Here is a 22,856-nt window from a genome sequence, read left to right as displayed (position 1 = left end):
CCCCAGCAATAAGGACAGTATTGTTCATTTCCCTGTCTGCATTCGTTCCCCCAGAGGCTATTCCCTCCTGGCTCTGATGCTGGCTGTGCTCCTGGGCATGGGGTGTGAGTGCCGAACTGTGATGCTCCAGACCAGCAAGGATAAGAAAGGCTCTCCCTCACCATATAAAGGGAATTGCCTCCCCCTGCAAGGCAGAGCTCCTCTGAGTGTCTGTCCCCTGCTTGGTTCCTTCCCATCCCAAGAGAGTCTAGGCAGTGGCCTTTTCCCTGCTTCTCTTACTTGTCTGCCACACTAAAAGGGGTAAGATGAAGATCCTGGGTTAGCATAAAAAGCTGGGAATAAATCCTAAGGGAAACTCCTCACACACATGAAAGCTCTGGGCAACAACCCAGAAGGGGTAGGCAGAGTTTACAGTTCTGATCAAAGAAACCCGCAGCTGCCATCTGTCAGAACATGGGGAAGGCTCAGGCACTGCAAGAATTTGGGAATATATCTTGCCACAGGTGCCCTCACATCCGGGGGCAGCCCTCACCTGGGCTCCTGGCTAGGATCCTAGCAGGTACCTGTGCATCTGGGAGAGGGAGCAGAGAGAAATTGTCCTTCTCTGCAGTGCTCATGAAGCTGCAGCCCTGGGTCTCTCCAGAACCTCAGGCCTGAGGAGCACGGCTGCTGCTCGATACATCGCCGATGAGAGCTTGCCATCTGCTGGAAGGCGATCACATTTACAGGCGACAGTCCTGCAGGAGCTGCTGGCCAGTGGGTCAGGGGGAAGGCTTGTAGCAGCTGGATGGTACTGGGGTTTGCTGCAGGGTATTAACATGGTAACACCCCCTTGTCTGCCCTGAGTCCTTGAAAGCACCCCACTATGGAGGGAGCAGAAGGAAATGCATGCTTACTGCCCCTAACACATTCCATCTCGCTCGTCATAAGGCAGAGGCAGCTGCATCCCACGCCAAGTGGTTTGCGTGCTGTCAGCAGGATACACCACTGCCCTCCATTACTCCCTCAGGGCCCCCAACACTGCCAAGATGCATCCCTCCCTCGGACATCTCCAAACCCAGCCCTTTGCACACCCAGCCCCACTAGTATTGCATCTCATGCACCCTAAAACCCGCTCTGAGCGCACACATCCAGCTGCAAGTCCTCAGGTTTCCACATCAGGTTTTATTAATGCACAGGAGAATATGAGCAGATTTCCAGCAAAAGGGAGTGCAGAGCTGTTCTATGGGCAGCCTAAACCCCTAGCAGTACAAGTGCTATTACCTCTGGGTAGAAGTAATATTAGTATACTGCACAGCATTGCTGACGTTGCCAAAAGCAGTGCTCTTAATGGCCTGTTATCCCTCTGCTGCTCTGCACAAGGTGATGCACAATGCAAACAAACAAAAGCAATCTCTTAAGAAGTCACTTTCCTGGTGTGAAACCCAGCACAGAAACTTGACAGTGTATGTTCCGAGTCCTCTCTCTCAAGAAGGTGATAACACCAACAGTGCTAAGGGTCTCCAGTTCCCTTCACTTCATGACAGATTTTATGATCAAACCCACATTAGGAATCCATGTATTTCTAGATTTTCACAGTATCATTTTTCCCATAGCAGAGCCAGGCTGAAAGCCAGCCCAGAGCAAACAGTTTTGGGGCAGCTGCAGGATATTCTCTTGCCTTTGGCTCAGGCTGCATACATATTTCTTTGAGGCAAGGACAGTTTAAGCAGCATTTGACTTCAGGCACTTCCAGGCCTGCTGTAGCTATGAGGCAGTCCAGTCCAAGCTTTGGAGTAGCTTCACAGTGAGCCAGATAGGGAAAGGATGCAGGACAAAATGAACCCAAGTCCTCCCCCACAGAAACAGCCTTGCCTGGATTGTGAATCTAACACTGACTGCTACTGGAAGTAAAAGACATTGAAGAAAATGAGGCAGAAGCAACAGGGACAATTAGTGATCACAGTGTCTGATTTTTGTTTCAAATCATTTCTCTCCATCATTTTTCCTCATGTAGAGCAGAGATAGGAAAATTATTTTGACCAGGAGAACGGCTCCAAGCTTCTCTTTGTAAGTTCAGTCCTGCATTCTGTGTTTTTTTATTGCATAAAAATGAAAATCCACACACAAGGCCTTACTTAGACCATGTTGTGTTGTAAATAAAATTAGTAGAAGCTATCTGCTGGGATCTGGCCTTAGGTTTGTGTATTCCCAGGGATACTTCAGTGAGAGGATGTCCTTTTCAACATCTGTTAACAACCAGAGTCCCCCAGAAAAACAGAATGCTTTGCAATTCCAGGCATAATTTCAGCTCCAAGATTTTCAAACATCTCTAGAGCAGATCTCCTGAAGTTTTCTTCAGTAAATGATGAGGAAGTTAGGAAATTTTTCTGTCTAATAATAGTCTAAAGGTGCCTGAAAAATCTAACCTCCAGTTAGGGAGAAAATCTTCAAAATCTGATGTAACTCAACCACTTTCATTTCATGCTGCCCTTCCTGATGGTTACACGGTGAAACCCTTAGGAGAGCTCCTTGGCTTTAACTTACACATTACTCCATCTAGTGGCCTAAGGGTTCCTGTGTCCAAAAGTTTAAAACTCTGCCCTGGTACAAGCTGGAATTCAAACCTCTGCAGCAATTTTGCCATCACCACTTTAGCCTCCATCTGTTAAGAAGGAAAGCAAACTCATTATCATTGACAGAAAGTATAGATTTGACAGCAGCATTTGAAATTTAGCATGCTATGTCTTACTGCTTTGTCAATATAGATTTATTAATGGCTGTGAGAATGGGAAGGAAGAACACAGCCAGCTGGGGCTTCCCAGATTTGAAGACAAGTGACAGACACAAAGATCTGTCCCTGTTTTTACAAACAAACTCCATTTTGGTGATTCAACCATATTAATGTGATGATTTTGAGCACCAACACTTAGATAAACTCATAGCATATTCCTGATTGCAAGGTACATACGTCCCCTATCACGGGCAAGCTATGCACCTTCCCTTTGAGGGGTAGAGGGCTAGTGCACTGTCAGTAGGGCCAAGGTACCAGTATACTATGACCTGGCCCAGGGCTCACTAACAGATTCTCATTACAGTTGTGCTCACCTGTGCAAACACCTGCCCAATACAGGAACGGGGTCCCAGTGAGAATGGAAAATAGGAGTAATATGGCCTAAAAAGAAAAACAATCAAAACTGTCATTCTGACTGTTTTATCATAAAGAAAGATGCAAATCCTTCAACACTACAGCAAGGTAATGGTTAAATGCCACCCCACCTAGCTGAACTGTCAAGACAATCTCCAAACTAGAATTTTTTGGTTCAGAGCCAACAGAGTTCTGAACAGTGCTGTAAGTAGCACTCCACTGGCTCAGCTTGCATAGTATGGCCGCATGCAAACTTTATTTCTAAGCCATATTTCAAGCACACCCTAAATGCTCTCCAGACTATCGTGAGGATTTAACAATCCATCCAACTGCTGCTCCTGCACGCACATCTGAACCACATAAGCAAGGGGCTGTTTGGTCCTGGAGATCAGAACAGCTCTCATCTGAAACAAAGTTCAGACCTAAGCAGTTAGATGTAGGGGCTTCAGCACAAACTGTCCTGATACTTCCATCACACTACCATCCATTTCAAGCTTCCTGGGTAAAGGCTGTCATGCATCAAATCCTTGTTTTGCAGTACAGCAAATACTCATCCTGGCTTTGTTGCAGTCTGGTTTTGACCTCAACATGAATATTAAATAACATGAATTGGAATGGGAAAATTTTTCCTCTGCTTTCTTCGCCCTGAAGTATTAGATACTAAATATTACATATTTAATGATCTGGAAGTAAAAAGAAACTCACCTAGGTGCATCTTTGCTAAATCGGTCTGGATTGAAAGAGAGCGGATCCTCGAAGTACCTGTCCATCCGCCCCATCACATATGTGCTGAACTGTCAAGAAGGCAGATCTGCATTAGTCAGCAGAAGCTCACTGAAAATGACTCTCTGCTGTCACAGCTGCAAAAACACAGCTATCTTGCACCCCCTAGGCAAAACTGACCCAGGGTCCCAATTCATATCCGAGTCCCAGCCCAAATTTCACCGAACAGTCAGTAGGAATGGTGGGGGAGTATTCTGGACTCTGATACTGTTACACGTGGATCCTGCAAGAGCTACATGTTGCTGATGGGGGATGCTGCTGCAAGACTTACAAGTAGCGTTGTGTTTGCAGGAATCCTGACACCTTCAATGACAGTCTCCTTCCCTGTCCAGCGCACTGTCCCTGGGACAGGTGGGTACAGACGCATTGATTCCTTCAGAACCTGTGTCAGCAAAAAGCACAAGAGATCAGTTATTTAATACAGTGCAGAAACATAATGAATTACTCATATAGCCTTTCATTCTGGCTAAAGGGGAGATTTTGGCTTATAGAACAGATGCTGGTATACCTTCCTCAGAATCCTGTGGGCAAAAATTGGCAAAGTCAACTTGCCTTCAGACCTGGTTCTTTCTTATCACTGATACAGAAATTACATAAAGAAGTGACAAGCACAATGCATTCAGCAGATCTAACACCTAAACTTGGGAAAACAATTAGGTGAAATATTACTGGGAAGGAAATTCAAAGGGAGTATCTGAGAGTGAATGAAATTCATGCACCTGACAAGCAGTGCTCAGAGCTGCTGCCAGCAGCACGGGTGGCTACTGCCACCTCCTCCCCACTCTCAGCACTGTGCTCCTGCCCCTGCCTTTGTGCTTTATCTGGTGCTCAGGGAGCTGTGCCAGGTCACAGCACCAAAGTGACAAAAAACAACCTGGCAAAGAAAAATGAATAGGAAACAGTGAGAAAAAAAAGTGAAACATGACCGTTTCTTTTGATGGCATTGAGCTGTAAGAATGGCTTATTTCATGAAAGTGAAGCCTAATTAACAGTGCACATTAGCATCGCATTGCAAATGCAATTAACAGTGGGTATGCAAGAATGAATTAATGAAAAAGAAGCATGGACAAAAGGATTCAAAATTGCTTGAATGACAAGAGAGGAGTCCCATGGTCTCTGATCCTCCATGGACAGACTAGCTCTCTGACTAATGGTGACTGTGACTTTGCTTGTACAGATCCAAGCTTGTTCTGCTAAATAAATTGTCTGCTTTTGAGAGGCTCTCATGTAATCTGTCTTAACACTGAAAGGCTTAGATACCTAGTCCTAATTGGAGTGATGTAATTGTGATGACGCTCGGACAAGCCTAGAGAAACCTGCTGATTTCAGTAAGCACACAGTGATGTCTTTTCTTTACAAGAAGTGCACTTTTGAATTTATCTGCCACCAAAGCACAGCAGTTTGAGGGACAGGAAATGACAAACATGAGTCTCAACGGGGCAGTTTAAGAGAAAAGCAGTGATAGCAGATTACTAAAATTACAGGGAAATGGAAGCAAGGAGAATAGTTGCCAGGTCTGTCTATTCAGCCTCTCCTGAAGGTTACTGGTGTCTCTCATACGTGACAAATGCTGGCAAGTAGCCAACCCCTGGCTTTACAGTTCATTACCAACTTTTTACACACAAGATTTCTTCTAGGACCAAACATTTGTTTGTTTCCCCCCCCCCCCCCCCCCAGTGACTGAATAAGGTTTAACAACTGAAAAAAAAAAAAAAAAAACTGAAATTGCAAAAACCAGCCAATATTTTTGGAAGTCTTCAAATCTCACTTCGTTTATTGCACTACGGTGAGATCATAGTTGGAAATGCTTTAATAGCAATCAAACAAAAATAGAGCTGAGATTTTGGGAACTGCGTGGGACTTACGCAAAGGTTGGGTTCCACACTGCAAGCCCTTCTTAAAATACGACTACAGTTTCAGCTTAAACAGGTAGGGATTAAGCAACTCCAGCTCTCTGCTTAGTAATAATGCAAGTAAGAAGCAAAGGAATCCTGGGGTTTCAGAACGGAATCTAGAAGCATCAAGGCTTCCCATTAAGGCTGGGCTGCTGCAGACAGCTTTCTGCCTACTTGCTTATTCTCTGAGGACAAATGCCATCAGCCTCTCATTTTGGTGCTGCTCCTAAAATCTTAAAAGCATGGGGTTTCTCTTGGCAGTCGCGTGACATGGCAGGAGTGCTACCAAACAGGAGTGCTACCAAACAGGAGTGCTACCAAACAGCTCTGACTGGTATCTTACTTCACTCCTACAGTACCTGTGATAAGTACTTCAGTTTGCCAAGATCCTCATACTCAATGTCCCTCTTAGCACCAAGGACTTCATCCACTTCAGCTTGTACTCTGCAGAGAAATTTAAAAATATTAGTTGCAGACACCTATTTCTTGTGAGGCAAAGTGACAAAGTACATTTTTTACTTTCCAGACACTGAGTTGCACTTTGATTTTCATCCTCAGGCAAAATGCCTACTGATTCCCAGCCAGCCTGCCTGAACCTGTGCCTTGCATCAGGATGCAGTAAAGCACACAGAACAACGCAGCCAGGCAGCACTCTGGACCAGCTTTAAAAAAAAAACAAACACTTAGATGGAATTGAAATAATTCATCCCTCTGCTTGTTTTTAAATGTCAGATATATTGAGTCATGAAACTGTTTCTTTTGGAAAGAAGGCTAGAATTTACCTTAAGTTTTTTGGTAATCCATATAATTAGGTTCACCGTGAAACCAACAGTGAATGAGAGTACACCTACCTTTCCATTATTTCAGGATGCTGAGACAGTGCCATTACTGTAAACGACAACTGATTGGCAGTGGTTTCATGACCTAGAACCATAAAGAATCAGTTCAAAGGTTAGTATAAAGTAATAAGATGATACTAAGGTCTGGTCACATTACTGCCAACAAGAGACTTTAAAAGTCACACCCCAAACATTTTATTTCAAGTATTTAAGAAGTTAAATGAAACACTAAAAGGGATGTGATAAACACCTTTCAAGAAGCATAGCTAGCATTTTTAGCAGTTACCTTGATCAATTCATGGCTGTAGATTTTGTATTCATGACTGAATGATTAGAAACTACCTATCAGCAAGATCAGTGCTAACACTTATAAGAGGCCTATGTGATTCCGTCACTGTCCTGTCACCAGCCACACAACCCTACTGAGAAGCAAATATTTACCGACATTGAAGGAAAACAGAGCTTCTGTCTTTGAAATGTTTGCTTTATGTAGGTATGTTTAATGTTTTTTCATTAATAGGGACACATACTATTTTAAAGCACTACAGAAAATAGAATTCCGTGAAGATTTGTTTAAAAAATACCTTCCTTTGGGAAAGAAAAGCGTCATCTCAGGAAGTCACCTAAATCCCACTGATGTGCAGATCAATTTTTCTACATCCTTTAGCTCACTATCTGGGTCTCTGTTTCTCCTGATAGTCTTGACATTGACCTCTCCCAGCTAGCACTGAACGCTACCCCTACAGCAAGGATGGCATTTGCTTATGTGGGCGAGGTGATGCAAAAACCCATGCAACATACTAAAGATGCTTTCAGTGGGACTTAGCAGGACATGAGATGGAAGGGTCAGAACCACATGAAAAAGCCTCGCACCCCAAAGGCAAAGCTGTTCCTGCAACAACAGCCTGGCTTTATTCACTATGCTGGTACGACAGAACAAGGACGAAACATCATCTGCCTGCGAGAAAACTAAGAGCTCTTTTCAGACTTTGCTCAGCTGTTCTTACTCCAGTATAATGCTGCTGTTTACCAACTGTGAGATCAGTAAGTATACAGGTGTTGCAAAGTACTGTTCAATCAATAAGTACATAGAGACGTTGTGCTAGTAAGATTATCATGTTGGAACAGATAATCAGACATAAATGAAAGTGCTCACCAGTGTCATAGGCTAGCAAGAAACCCCCCAAGGAACAATCTCCAGAAAGAGATCCTTCTTCAGTGGCAATCAGTCCTTAAATGGGGTCTAGGAGAGGTGGAGCCAAGCTCCACGCCTTCCAGTCACACAGCTGAATTGCCTTCACCTGTGCTCCTGCGGCTGACTGAGTGCTCACCTCAGGTGATCAATCAGAGGTTCAGGCCATGATTCAACAGTTCCAATGCACCAACCAAGTGACTCCTGGTCACAGCAGCATCACAAGGAGCGAGCAAAGCCAATAACAATTGTGTGGGCAGCACAAGAATGAATATAGCTTCCCACACAACATATCCAAATATTAAAGCAGCTACTAACCCGCAACAAAGAAAGTGATAAAGTTGTCCAGCATGTTTTCATCATCTCTAGTTTTCTCCAGAGCTGTCAAGACAGAAAAACAAATGAGATTAGGAAATGTATTTGTGCTCCAGCTGGAAGAGTCAGGACACCCTGTCCTGCTTTGAGCATGTTTTCCTGAATGGATTAGGAAGGAACACTGAGACAGCTACTCAGAGGTGACCTGTGATCAGTATTTGATCCAATGTCAAGAAACAAGGTATTTTCTAAACAAGTCACTTTATGACTCTTCAATGTTAAAAAAAAACAAAACACATGGTCTTGAAGACAGTAAAGGCAGACTGAGTCACAAAGTTCACGTCCCCAAACTAAGACTTCCAAACCTCAGGAAAAGCAAGCCAAAGACAAATGAACTTGAACAGCGATGTGCTTCCTACCATCTCCTTTCAGTATCTGCGTAAGAATATCTGTTGGCATTTCCTTCTCACTCTGGATGGCTTCCCTCCTCTTCTCAATACACTCCTTGCCCACACGCCGCAGCAGCCGTATGCTCTCCCGGACCTCTTTTATCATTTTCTGCTTTCCTGGCATGTACTGAATACAGAATTTATTTAGTCTTTTTATTCCTCTTGCTGGTAGAAACATTTGCAGTGTTGTTTTTTAAATGGCACCTCAATGTCATTTTCCACAAAAACATCTGCTCTCTGCAGAACAAAGTGAACTTTCCTAAAGTGCTTCAGACTTTTTCCTGAAGTGTTTGGACTAAAATGAGAACTACTTCAGTCTGTGCATGCTGATGTCCTGCCTTGTCAGGGCTAATTTTTTGATCATCATGAGCAAAATTCCTCAATTTTCTGAGGAAAGAAACTGTAACATATGATACAGAATCCACCCGTTGGACCCAAAAGGGAAAGTGGGAGCTCTGGAAGTCTGAATGACAGCTTTCTTGAGAAACTATGGAGCTTAACTGTTCCAGATTTCACACACAAAATTCAAGTCCATGAACACTGGCCCCACTGGCCAATACTTTTTTTATGGTAAGGAAGTTCAAATCTCTTCCACTTTGTATGAAGGCTGCAGTGCTTCTTGGGCAAGGAATTCCCAACTTTTGCAGTAATGGGCATGAAAGTGTAAAAGCACATAAGAGAAAACATGCAGGGAGGGAAAAAGGCAGAATGATAGAAATGAAGCACTAACTAATAACATGTTAATTCTGCAAGTGTTTTAAAGTGCTAATTAATTCTATCTCAACACATGTTGGAGGAAAGAACTACTGATGATGTTTTCCCTGTAAGATTAAGACCACACACAACTCCAGTCTCATACAGAGGCAGTTTCCAGCTGGACATGCAGACAGGGGATGGATGCAAGGAGCACACAGACCTTCACAAAAGGGATGCGCATCTCAGTCATTCCTTTCATGATCATGGTCACAGCATGTGGGAATGGCGTCCGGTCATCCCTTAAGGCATTCAACTCCAAGCCAAAGGCCACCTGAGGGGAGGGAAAGGAAAAAGCAGCCATTGCTGAATCCTCCCAGCTCAGAAGAGCTGGCATGATAAAGCAGGACTGCCTCGCACCACTGTCTTTTCCCAGAAAAATGCCTCAGGCTAGTCTGCAAGAGTCTGTGAGGGAAGGCTGATATCTAGATTAGCCTTTCTCCTTTTCTAAGGGGAATTAATATTTGTTATTACCCCCAATTATTCCTTAACTGTTTCACACAAAGAAGGGAAAAGCCATGGCAAGGCAGATTTCATGCTGACATATAGTAATGCAATATGCACCCATGAACAAACAGCAGTGTGCCCTTCTAGTCTGGAGGGATGGGAGTCACGAGGTTTAAGGGCTTCTGCAAAAAGCTTCCTGTGCAGCATGCTGCTGGCCTCTCTTACACAACATAAATCCTTCCCTAACTTCCCTTTCCGATATCTCAGCCTGAATGGGTGTGCCACAATTACTGCCCCACTTCTTGGGGCGTTCCCAGGTAAAGGTACCCTGGCTCCAGCTCCTGATCCCATTATTTTCATTCCCTCCTGCTAATGGCAGAGGAAACAAGAAAGCAGACAGCTGGTACCTTTGCAATGACATCCAAAGTCACCCGGCTCATCATCGTCAGCATGCTACACTCTGTCTCTCCATCTGCCTTTTCCTCTAGCTTCTCCATCAGCTCCTCTGCTTTTTCATTAAAAGTGTCCATCATACCAATCAGGTAGCTGAACAATTAATAGAAATGAGTGATGGGGACTCTGGGGAGGATACCTTTGCTCAGGCAAAATTATCATTTTTTACAGGAAATTATAATGGTTTTTTTTAAAATGTTGTTTAACCTCAGATTTATAATAAATTTGCCTTAGTACTTTAAAAATCAGAAGTAACAAAATGTGCTCTTGCAGCCACCCAGCTCTATCCTACCATGTAAATAACAGCTGTCACAGCAAACAGCTTTGGCCTGAGCATGTTGAGGCAGATGGACAAACCTCCAGACCCTAAATGCAATGTATTTATTTTGTACAGGCGAGCAAACTAGACCACAGCAATCTCTCTCACCCACAGGGAATCACTCAGACAGGTGAATGGTTAGGCCTGCCCACTTCAAATATCTGAGGTTTGTTTTCAAATGGGATAAAGCAACCATTGCAGCATTCCTAGATGCACGACCCTGGGAACTCCCTGCCACCACTGAGCTTACATAAGTGTCACTCCCATGGGGAAAGTTTGGGAACGCTGTATAGTGTGCTATACCCAAAATAAGATTTTAAGAGGGTTTTCTCTTTCTAAATATCAAAAATGCATCAACAGTGGTTACAATCATGAAAATACAGCAGGAGCAAGCAGATCATCCCAGAGATATTTGCCTTACCTTCTGCTGAAAGCTGGATCCATCACCTTCCGCTGCTTGTGCCAGTGCTCATAGTCACGATCAGTTACCAAGCCATTCCCCAAAAACCTAGCATTTAAGAAAACAAGGAAAGGAGCACTTTTCAGCAAGGGAGTCAGCCCAAATTGTCCCATCAGAAACTCTTCCACATCTACTTTCTTGTATTTTTCCCATAAGCAGGAAGTACTTTGTTGCTTTGAATGCATCGTTGTGGAAAACAACTGAATTGTATCTATGGTTTGCATGGTATGTGTGGACTACTGTGTGCAACAGGATGCTGATTCATTGTGCAGGTTCCAAAACAACTGTAACAAAAATAATTAACGTAATTTAATTACTCTATTTTCAGGAGCATCAAGATAACAGCAAAACATCCCCTCTTCTTTCATTTTGCTTAGGAACTGGAAACTCAAGTGCATTCAAATGAAAGTTTGTTGTTCAAGTGAAAAGTTTGATGATGGTCTTGAGAAAACTCTTCTCAGACTAACTGAACATTCACAGGGGAAAAAAAAAATCAAGGTAAAAAACATTCATCACAACCTCCTGCCTGATCGGGAAGATGTTTGACTTGCCATATAGACTTTCAATGTAATTTAGTAAGCACTTGTTGCTTAAGTATACCTGGAATCAGTCATTTATATTAACAGCCTGACTCAACACAAGAGTCATGCCTGTGTCTTTATTAATCTTTCACTTATTTTGAGATACAGTGGCTTCAGGTGGTTTTTTGCCTACCTCACACCAAACAAGTTGAAGATACGGCCATATATCAGACGGTCCTTTGGGTACTCTGGTGACATCAAGAACTCCTAAAATAAGATTTCAGGTTGGTGAGTACTGAGCACCATTCATTTCTCAGACAAAACATAAAAAGCCGCTCATACATTCACACACAGTCTGAAGACTACATGAATTATTTGGTGTGCCCTGATTCCCCAGTTTCCATGCTGATAACTTGTTTTGCATGCCTGTAGCATTTTTTGCCTGGTGACCTGGAAGCTATCTCTGTGATTATTACAAAAATTCAGCTCCTTTGTGCCTTTTCTTTTGAGATATCAAGCTCTTGCAGATAGTCTGCTTCTCAGAAATTGAGGGTGCTTGCTATATCTGCAGTTTAAAGAAAAGTAACAAAGTAAATCAATTGATCAAGCAAGAAAATAAATACAGACTGCAAAAAAGTTCAGGCCACTTCTCCTTCATAAACTGGCAGAGTTGTACTCCCAGAAGGCACAAGTTAGCTGGACCATGCTGCCCTAATCATCAGACACCACCACCCTTTTTAGAGGACTGATTCCCACTGTCCGTTCTGTTTTATTTTGCAGTACCTTCACTCCTTCAGGACTAAAAATCAGTACTGAGACTCTGTGAAATGCATTAACCCGCACAATAGGTCCGTATTTCTTTGACCTACAAAAAAAAGGAAAGAAATGGTACAAAACACCAATACCAGTTCAGACCTAAGAACTTCAAAGGACCAAAGCAGCATGTACAGGGCACAACTGCAGACTTGAATGAATAAAGTCAATAAGAGAAATGCCAGCGTTCTTTATCTAGCCCTACTACCTACCCTCTGAATGATGGTAAGTATATAACTCAACGCCTCCACGTCTTATTTTCCCAACTTACTACAGGGCTACTCGAGTCTAACCTACTGATGTGTGTCAACTTACCACTGCAGAAAGAGATCATGTAGAAACTCCTTTTTCTTCATCATTCTCCAAAAGATTGGCAGATGTCCAAGTAAAAAGCTGCAGAAAATGAAGTTAAGAGTGTCATGAGGATGCCAAAAGGATTTTGTACTGATTGCAGTCCTCAGCACTGATACTTAGGGAAGGATGACTGGAAGGATGTGAAGTGAGCTTCAAGACCTAGGTGTTTTGCTGCAGTCTAATGGTTAAAAGAATGATTTGGAATGATGATTGCCCTGGGTAGATGCTCTATTTGTAACAGAAACAACAGTAAATTGCTTTTCAAACATGCTCAAGATTCTTTGCTACAGAAAGCATGAGGAGAAAAACCAACCCCATTTCAGCATCCCTTTATATCCCCACATGCTCATGTGCCAAGTACTCAGCATACAGACTTGTTGCTCAGTGGATGCAGTGTGCACTGGTTGTATTCTTACTCCTTGTAAGGAAAGGCAGAAATAACACATAACTGTGCCAGTATGCAGCCATCACCTAGGTATGCTAGGAACCCTCTGGTGCACAGCCAGGGGATTGGCGTAGAGACAAAGTCCTGCCAGCTGCACGCCCACAGCAGATATATTTTCTGAGCAAGACTATGAAATGTTTAAGAAAAGCTTAGGATTCATATAGAAACTGAAAGAAGTGAATAAAAGGGTTAATCCTTCAACTACAATAGCTGTATGCAAAGGTCAGAGACCAATTTCTTCCTTCAGATGTGAGCAGGAAATTCCCACTGGCTTTGCACACATCTGAAGGAAGATTTGGCCAAGCTCCTCTCCAAATCAAACAAGCTGTGCTTGAGATCTGTTTTCTATTTGAGACACAGCCAGCCATGCTATCATCCTCTTCTGTACAAACAAGCTATAGGGGAAAAACAGGCTCTTGTTTTATTTCTATTGGAACCAGCAGACAGTTAAAATAACAAGCACTCAACAAGACTACGTAATATCTGCAGAAATCTTCAATCCTCTCTTGCTTGACTCCTCCTCTCTAACTGGACTATAAAAATGTGTAAGAAGACAAAGTCCTTGCTAGCCAAAGCTCTGGGAAGAGTTCTACCTGCAGCATATCGAGTACAGTCCAGCTCACAGCTCCCCTGTCACTGGGGAATTGTGACAGCTGAGTCCTCCGGGATGTTTTGTCCTTTATCCCGTCAACTCCCAAGTTGGTTAGGTGCTGTAACAAGCACAGAATGTTCATTCACTAGTAGGAAGTCACTGTATGCCATGATAGAATCAAGCAAGGGCTTGGTTTGGGATATATAGTTAAGTGGCACTGCCATCCAAAACCATGCATTTACAAATAAATCCTTCTCTCCATTTCCTCCTAATAGAACTCTAACACGAAGCAAACTTTTGAAGAGACGACCTTTTCTCTAGCTCTCAGTGTTTTCCAAGTGTGATATCTGGGCAGCCTGGTCTGGTGGTTGGCAATCCTGCACATAGCAGGGGAGCTGAAACTACATGGTCATTGTGGTCCTTTTCAACCCAGACCATTCTATGATTCACACGACAGAAATGACACAAAGCCATTATGACTCACTATTTTAGCCAATCATGCACAAGCCTCATTTAGAGATGTGTTAGCTCTAACAAACTAAATCAGCCCAGGAAATCAAGGGTGTTAACATAATCTTGTCATTATGTAATTGTAAGAGCTGAGCTGAGACATGGTCTGAGGTTTTGCAAAGATCCTGTTGTACTTCATCCTGAAACAAAGCTTTCTTAAGCTTTTATTAAAGGTAAAGGAAGGAGACAATAACAAAGGAGAAGTCACTTAGGACAGAATGACACCTCGGAAAGATGCAGGCTGTGCAACAAGTGGCTGAGGTGCAGCTTTGCTGACAGCAGCCTGGGGTCACACCTGGTGGGCAGCATGCTGGGCAGCAGCCAGCCTCTGTACACCCTCATCTGAGAAGTGTTAACATTTGGATGAAACCCATTTTGGAACTGCAAAATCAGAGCCATGTGGGTTAGCAAGGAACTCTGGAAGCCATCATTCTGTCCCCTTCCTGAGGCCAAAGCTATATTACCACTGTTCAGGGCCTTATCCAGTTCTTGTGCAGATTCTGTGAACCCAGAGAATCATAAAATGGCTTAAGTTGGAGGGAACCTTACAGATCATCTAGTTCCAACCCCCTGCTGTGGGCTGGTTGCCACCCACCAGATCAGTCTGCCCAGGATCCCATCTAACCTGGCCTGGAATGCCTCCAGGGATGGAGTACTGACAACCTTTCTGGGCAGCCTGTGCCAGAGCCTCACCATCCTCTCAGTAAAACATTTCTTCTGAACGTCTAACTTCTCATTAGGTTCTCATGTGCCCGCTTCCCAAGCATGCCCAGATCCCTCAGGGTGGTGCTCCTTCCTCCTGTTGTGTCAACTGCACCACCCAGTTTGCTATCATCAAAAAACTTGCTGAGAGTACATTCAATCCCACTGTCTACGTCACTGATATACTAAAGAGCACTGGTCCCAGGACAGACCCCTGGGGGAAACCACTCTTGACTGGCTCCATCTGGACATAGAAGCATTGATAAGAACCCTCTTGTGACAACCATCTGATCAATTTTTTACCCACATAATAGTCCAGCCTTCAAATCCATGTTTCTCCATTTTACATCACAGTAAAGATGCTTTGCCTTACACCTAATTGGCAGTTCTCTTGTGGCAACTTGCGTCCATTGCACAACCAAGATGAGTTTGGCCCCATCTTCTCACAATTCCCTGACTCCCAGGGAGGTTACATCAGTACCATGTTCTGCTTTTCTTTATAAAGTACTTTTCAGAGCTGGAGGTATTTGATCTTTCCTCCCTTGGATATTTGGCAGCGGAAGCGTTTGCGCAGCTGGTACTGACATGGGGGTTTTGCAGCCACTGACTATTTATACTTCTGGAAAGCTATCAGGATAGAAGGGAACAGATTCTCTAAGCAGGGTCTGTTGTGATGGGACAAGGGGAAATGGTTTTAAACTAAAAGACCAGAGATTTAGACTGGATACGAGGAAAAAGTTTTTTATAAGGGTGGTGAGGCACTGGAACAGGTTGCCCAGAGAGCTGGTGGGTGCTTTGTCCCTGGAGACATTCAAAGTCAGGCTGGACAGGGCTCTGAGCACCTGCTGGAGCTGTGGGTGTCCCCGCTCACTGCATGAGTGTTGCACCAATGACATTTAAAGGTCCCTTCCAACTCAAACAATTCTGCAATTCTATGATTACTGTGAGCTCAAGAGATAGGGAAGCTCTTGTATGGAGACATCAGTGCTAGAAACCTTCCTGAGGAGGGTCCTCGCCTCTATCACCACCTCCAAGCCTCAAATCCTGAAGAAGGAAAAGAGAAACAGCCACGAAATTACTCAACTGCCATTATCTTAGGCTGTGAACTCACTTCCCAAGATGAGGACAGGCAGATTCAGGTATGACAGGCTCCCTCCTAACTCTCATCTCAATTTCTGACCATGATTACAGAAGTAGATTTTCTCCTGACACTTGGAGATAAGCAACCGGGCCCGGTGTCCCTGCGGGGCTGCCTGGGTGCGTGGGGGCGCAGGGCTTCTTGCCGGCGTTGGGCGGTGCGCCATTCCCATACACCGGCCCCTGCTGCACCGCTGCCGGCTGTCGGCTCAGCGTCCTACAAACAAAGCGCAACTCGAACGCACAACTCGAAACTGCTGATCTCCGCTTCGTCACACCCGTCCTTGCCGCGTCAGCAAAGCGGCGGCCCTCAGCAGGCTGCCGCCCCGCAGTCACAGCGGCGTGCGCAAATGGCGCCCGGCGGGGCGGCTGGCCGGCCCTTACCTCTCGCGCGGGGCGCTGGGGATGTGGTCGTACGCGGCATGGACGCGCCACACGTAGCAGCAGTACAGCCCTGCCGCCAGCAGCAGCGGCAGCGCCAGCAACAGCAGCACGCCCAGCACCGCCATGGCCACCGCTCGGTGGTCGGTTGTAGCGGGGACGGCGCCGGCGCGGCACGGCCTCGGGCAGGGCGGAGGCTGCTGGCTGTTAACTGCTTCCGCTCGGGGCTGCAGGAGGAGCGGCTCCGGCCCGAAGTGTGACAGCTGGTCAGGAGCACGAGGGCTTTTCTGAATCGTGTGGGTGTGCAGGGCTGCTCCACGGTCACCTCCGACGGCCCCCAGCGCTTTAATGTTTTGTATTCTGCAGGGAGGGCATAGAATCTTAGAATTACGGAATATCTTAGAATCACGGAGTTGGAAGGGACCCGCAAGGATCTTGGAGTCCAACCCTGGCTCCACGCAGCGCTACTCAAATGCAAACCCTGTGTCTGAGCCCATCCCCTACAGGGATGGAGCACCCACAGCTCTGGGCAGCAGTGCCAGTGCCTCACTGCCCTCTCCGTGAAGAAATTCCTCTGAACATCTAACCTAAATTCCCCCTTTTCATTTAAAACCATTCCTCCTTGTCCTATCACTACCCCATTGTGTGAAAAATCAGTCCCAATGCTGTTTGTAAGCGTCCTTCAAGTACTGGAAGGCCCCAGAGCCTTCTCTTCTCCAGATGGCAACCCTTGGGGCAACGACCCCAAAACGATTTCCCCCTGTGTTTTGGGTACACAGATTTCCACACCAATATTTTTTAATCCAGAAATTGCACTGCTGGTGTATTCTTAAAGACCAACACTATCATCTAACTGCTGTTCCAGTTTATCTGACATGAAAGTAGATTTTATTTCCTGTCGAGGTTGGGGTGTTATAACTTCTTGTTTTCAGAAGAAAAAAGAAATCTTAACTTTCCATTTGGTCAGGCAGTCTACATCATGATCTCGTAATGTGAATAGCAATCAATGGGAAAGAAATGGCTCATTACAAGAGTGGCATCAGCCAGAGGATGTGTTTAAAAACTGGAGCTAGCTAATGAAACCCAAAGCCACTCATTGAGCTTTGTGATGAATTATCGATTTTCTGGGTTCATTGATGATTTTTCTTTCAGAGTTACAGAGGGATAGAAGGTAATTATCTGTAAGGGTCACTCGAGTTCACTCAGAATATTTCTGATAAAAAAATTTCTGCTTCTACCTTGCTTGCAAGCAATTGATGGGGAGCATTTAATATTTGATATTTTTTACATTTTCATGGAGTAGAGAGGCCCTGCAGTGTAGTCCTCATCCCTGATTAAAACAGGGAAGTTGTATAATCAAGCCTCTCATGTAAATGCAGTCATCAGCTGATAATTCACCTTTCATAAGTACTCAGTCTGAGAAGGCTGTGGAAATTACATTTCAGCCTTTAAAGATAAGTTTTAATAAAAATTTTGTTTGCATTCTAACAAGCTTCAATAATTTCTTTTGCTTGTATTCCAACATGTTTCTACTCCCAAGAATAAAAGACACAATCCAAAATCATTGTGCTGTTTGTCATCTGCCTGGCACCCAAATGACACACAGAGAAGGAGCACAGGTCAGGCATTCTGCACTTGCCTGTGCATCACTTTTCTGCTGGGGATTGAACTGCTATCACATGAGCATTTTGCCAGCATGAGTGTTCCCAGAAACACAAAGAGCCAAGAGTGGCAGAAAGTTGGGAACTGTCACTATGAATTTGCAAGGTAAAATTGAAAAAGTAATTGGACCTAGAGTTAATGCAAACTCCTCTTGTCTTATTTTTGTCTATTAAAAATCATTTCCTGCTCTCTCTCAGAGGTCCAGCATCATATCTTATGTCCTGCAAGTGAGGACAGCACAGTAAGGGCATAGTGCAGGCATGGCTTGTGCTTGGGGATGATTTCCTAGTGCTTAGCTGGAGAGGTAGGAATCCCCAGGCAAACTGAAGTTGCCAAAAAAATGCATCTCTCTATTAGGAGCTTTTGACTTCATTGTTAAATGCCTCCATCTGCTGTATACTACTGTTTCAGTGCAGGTGGTGATTAAATCAGTATTTCTCCTGGAGAATTCACAGGTGAAAACCTCAGCCCCCTGTTTAAAGGTCCATATGGTATTTGTAGGATCTGGGGCTCACATAAGCAACATGCTTCATCCATGTACAGCAGGAATACACATGGATGTACTCCTTTCCAGGCTGGAAACACTGTCAAGGTGGGATCTGAGAACTGCCTTCTGTTTAGATCTCTCAGGCTATCTGTCTGGCTCTACCACCAGACCTTAAGAAATCCTATAGATAACATTCTGTTGGAATCAGGAAACAGGATTTAGCTGTGCCCATGGGGTCCCTAGTGCAGACATGCAGGTTTTGGTATACAGAAGGTAAAAAGTCAAGATGTTTTTTTCTGAGACAAATAACTTTCTCTGCTCCTCCACTTGCCTCTTGCTTCATCTCACATGGTCACTATACTGTGGCAAGTAACCATTTACTTTTAATAGCACACAGTGCTCTGCTCCAAGGATTGCAAAACTCAATAGAGAAAATATATATTCGTAAGCTTTCTTTCTACAGGATTGCAGCTCAACTCACCATTGATACTAAAATACCCACAGATGGAAAATATTCTGCATGCCTACAAACAGGGCCCTGGGATGCTGCAGTGCCAGCAGTTATCCAGTTCTGGAAGAGCACGTTGATCCTTCCCAGTCAATACAATGTTCCTGTGCAGAACTAGCAAGTAGTTGTCAAGGCTCTTAATGCTGAATGAAGGCAGTCCAAGGGTTCAGGTGTTGCCATCAGTTAACGCCCCTGAGGAAGAGGTGCTTGATATCAGTGCTTACACCTGGCTGAACACTGGAGATTCTTGTCCATAAAAATAGTGTCTCTATTTACTACAACATTGTTAAAAGAAGTTGGCAGTTTCCATCCTAACTGCTTTCCTGATTGCATTAAAACATTGCTTGAAGCAGCTGCATAGCTGCACCTGTGCCCCAGATTAAAATTGAGATGAGAAAAACCTGGGAAAGTCATGCACAAGGCAGCAAGGTATTGACATGCATCTCGTGAGCTGGTAGTCTTATTTGTTTAACAGATGAGAACTGACTGTAAAAGCTTAAAATTTAAATTTGGTATGCAGTTCTTAATAAAAAATGCTTGGGTATCTTCTAATAGAAAAATGTATGCGTGTATCAGAAATTATCTAGGAGAGTGAATGCATCACACATGCCACGCTGACCTTTTCGAGGGGGCTCTTGGCAGCTCTCAGAGACTAAGTACTGATGGTTGGGACTGCTTTTCTCCCAGCATCGCTGAATTTCTCTGTGGATCACAGCTGAGCAGTGCTCTGCCAAAGGCCAGCACAGCAGGATGGATATGTAGCTGGGCCTCTCTCAGACATCTGAACTGATGCCAGCAGGTTGACTGAAAGCACTGACTGGTGAGATTTGGAGGAGAGGCTGGTAGGGGAGGTACAGCAAGGACAAACTCCACAGCGTCATGAACAGTGGGGTCCCCTGGCCCATTCTCTACACTGCTGTGCTAGAGCCAGTGTCACTCACTGTGCTACTTCTGGATCTTATGGCCTTGAGTCATGGCTTCAGTTTTATTTAATTACAGGCCATCCTGCTTAGTAATGCAGTACACATGCCTTAAGCTGTTCATGCACTGCAACTTGATGTAGCGGCATGTTCAAATGTAGCAAGAGGACTGATCAGCTTACCTACAGCTCAATTTACGTGCCATCCAGGTATGTAAATGCATTTTGAAATGACAAAAAATGCTACCAGTAAGAGCCCTATACAAGTGCACATGACATATCAGGTATTTAAATGTAGGTGCGCTTCTGTGCTTTGAATTGTACAGGCTCATTTAGACATCAGGAGATCAGACTGACAAATACCAAGACTTAGAACAGATACATTTTGTATGGGAACTGCTGAGTCACGGCCTGAACCTCTGTTTGATCACCTGAGGTGAGCCATGAGTCAGCCAGAGGAGCACAGGTGAAGGCAATTCACCTGTGCTGCCGGAAGGGGTGGAGCCTGGCTCCACCCCTCCTGGACCTATTTAAGAGCTGGCTACCAGAGGGGAAGGATCTCTTCTGGAGATCCTCCTCTTTGATATCTTCTAGTGAGCTCAACCCAAGGGTAAGCTCTTCTACTTATTCTCTTTTGTGATCCTTGTTTGCTTTGCCTCACTCTTTTGATTATATTGCAATTATAATATCTTGGTTATACAGCTTTGCCTTACTCTTTTGAGTATATTGCAATTATAACATCTTGGTTATACACTTGGCGAGCCAGGCAGGCTGATTATACTGAAATTAACATGTCTTTCCTGTGGAACTTCTATAAATGGGTCAAGGGGGAGAACAATACTCCCCTAGAGAAAATGATTCCAGGGCAGATCCCAGGATTTGAGGGATCGCCCTATTACGAGTTAGCTGCCATCATTGAAAAATGGGGTCCCTTACGTGTTATGGGCAATCTCTCCCCATATCGCATGGCAGACTATTTTCAAGGACTTGGCAAGGACATTCTCATCACCAAAGAAAGACAATTGGCTGCCTCCATGGTGGCATGGCCACTATTAACCGCTTAGGATCCAAATTACGGGCACTGATCATCAGGTAAGACCCCAAATTGGTAATGAAAATAATCTTCTGCTCCCTGCCCCTGAAAACTTAGAGCCAGGTACCCATAAAATAAAATGGCCCTGGAAGGTGCAGGTAGGACCCAAGTGGTGTGGCCTACTTGCACCTTGGGGGAGACTATTGGAGGTGGGAGGCTCAGTAGTCCCTCCAGTAATAGGTACATGGCCTACTGATATTATGGTCAACACTCCGATCTTTATTGCTAAAGGGACCCCCATCATGTCCCTGTGGCAGATCAGGACACCTCCTTTGGTGCCTGATATCGTTATGCAGCCGCAGATATCCGGCAAAAAGGTGTGGTACAGGCGGCCAGGACGTGCCCCAGTACAAGCGGAAGTGTTGACCCAAGACAGAAATACGGCCTGTATCTTGCCCTGGAGAGCAGACCTTCCCCTCCTGGTACCTGTAAAACATCTGTATTACTCCCCGTGAGTCTGTGAGCCTTCAGGACCACCGGAAGGAACAAAATGCCATCAAGCGTTCCAGTGTTGCTGTCAGATCACGTACAACACCCGGTGATGGTCTGCATGGGACTGATGGAACATAGAATGGACTTGCACCTCAGGACTTCATACCTCCAGGCACATCATCGAGCACTGGCCCATAGAAGAATATGGACATCCACTAATCATCACTTGTCTTGAACTGTACCAACATACGTCGCGATAAAATTGTATAAGCGTCGCGATATACCGGATCTCTGTATTAGGGAAAGCTTACCCTTTTGTTAACCTGATCATTGGTTCACGCCGTGAAGGGGTGGAGTGTATGGGAACTGCTGAGTCACGGCCTGAACCTCTGATTGATCACCTGAGGTGAGCCATGAGTCAGCCAGAGGAGCACAGGTGAAGGCAATTCACCTGTGCTGCCGGAAGGGGTGGAGCCAGGCTCCACCCCTCCTGGACCTATTTAAGAGCTGGCTACCAGAGGGGAAGGATCTCTTCTGGAGATCCTCCTCTTTGATATCTTCTAGTGAGCTCAACCCAAGGGTAAGCTCTTCTACTTATTCTCTTTTGTGATCCTTGTTTGCTTTGCCTCACTCTTTTGATTATATTGCAATTATAATATCTTGGTTATACAGCTTTGCCTTACTCTTTTGAGTATATTGCAATTATAACATCTTGGTTATACACATTTTAAGCTTGGAAGGAATCAGGATGAATGTGCTAACACCCTACTGAGCTGGCATGCACACACCTGAGTGCCTTTTCCCCCTCTGCAGGCTGGCAGAAAGGGCAAAGGTCAGAAAATACATTTGCAGGTCTTGTCTCTACCTCTGCTCACGAATAAATCTGTCATGATGTCTGCACCCAGATGGCCCAGCAGTAAGCAGCAGGCATGCAGCCCTGTGCCAGAGCCCATGCCACACAATGCTGCCGGCTTCAGCAGAGGCAGGTAGAGGTGCTGTGGCACAACAACGGGGCCTTTGCTTTGCCTAGGAAGTTCAAGTGGGCTGGAACAGTAGTGGGGTGTGAAGAGTTAAGTGACAAATAGCTACGTGCCTGGAAAATGAAGGTGAAATTTCTGTCTAATTGCACCGGGGCAGACATCCCTGCATCATCTCTGTTACTTCTGTTATTCCTGAGAGGTTTTTTTTACTCAGAAATTTTCAAGCATAATCATGATCATGATTTTCCTTAAAATCTCACAGCTAGAGCCAGCTGAAATCTGGCTGAG

The 22,856-nt window shown here is 44.7% G+C and overlaps 1 protein-coding gene across 1 annotated transcript; it reads right to left on the bottom strand.

Annotated features, from left to right (window-relative positions):
• Window positions 1-1,144: 1,144 nt before the first annotated feature.
• LOC125695053 (cholesterol 24-hydroxylase) lies at window positions 1,145-16,692 on the bottom strand. Its single transcript, XM_048949097.1, has 15 exons — window positions 16,491-16,692; window positions 12,682-12,759; window positions 12,337-12,418; window positions 11,747-11,820; window positions 10,994-11,080; window positions 10,208-10,346; window positions 9,517-9,627; window positions 8,571-8,727; window positions 8,155-8,217; window positions 6,657-6,729; window positions 6,165-6,249; window positions 4,182-4,292; window positions 3,833-3,921; window positions 3,088-3,154; window positions 1,145-2,644 (listed from the first exon to the last, which is right to left on the bottom strand). The coding sequence occupies exons 1-15, from the start codon at window positions 16,613-16,615 to the stop codon at window positions 2,483-2,485; spliced, it is 1,503 nt and encodes a 500-aa protein (XP_048805054.1). The 5' UTR covers window positions 16,616-16,692; the 3' UTR covers window positions 1,145-2,482.
• Window positions 16,693-22,856: the final 6,164 nt, after the last annotated feature.

Source organism: Lagopus muta, chromosome 6 (genome assembly GCF_023343835.1).
Source record: "Lagopus muta isolate bLagMut1 chromosome 6, bLagMut1 primary, whole genome shotgun sequence".
NCBI classification, from domain to species: Eukaryota; Metazoa; Chordata; class Aves; order Galliformes; family Phasianidae; genus Lagopus; species Lagopus muta.
The sequence above is the reverse complement of the archived record's forward strand: the minus strand, read 5'-3'. Positions and strand labels throughout refer to the sequence as shown.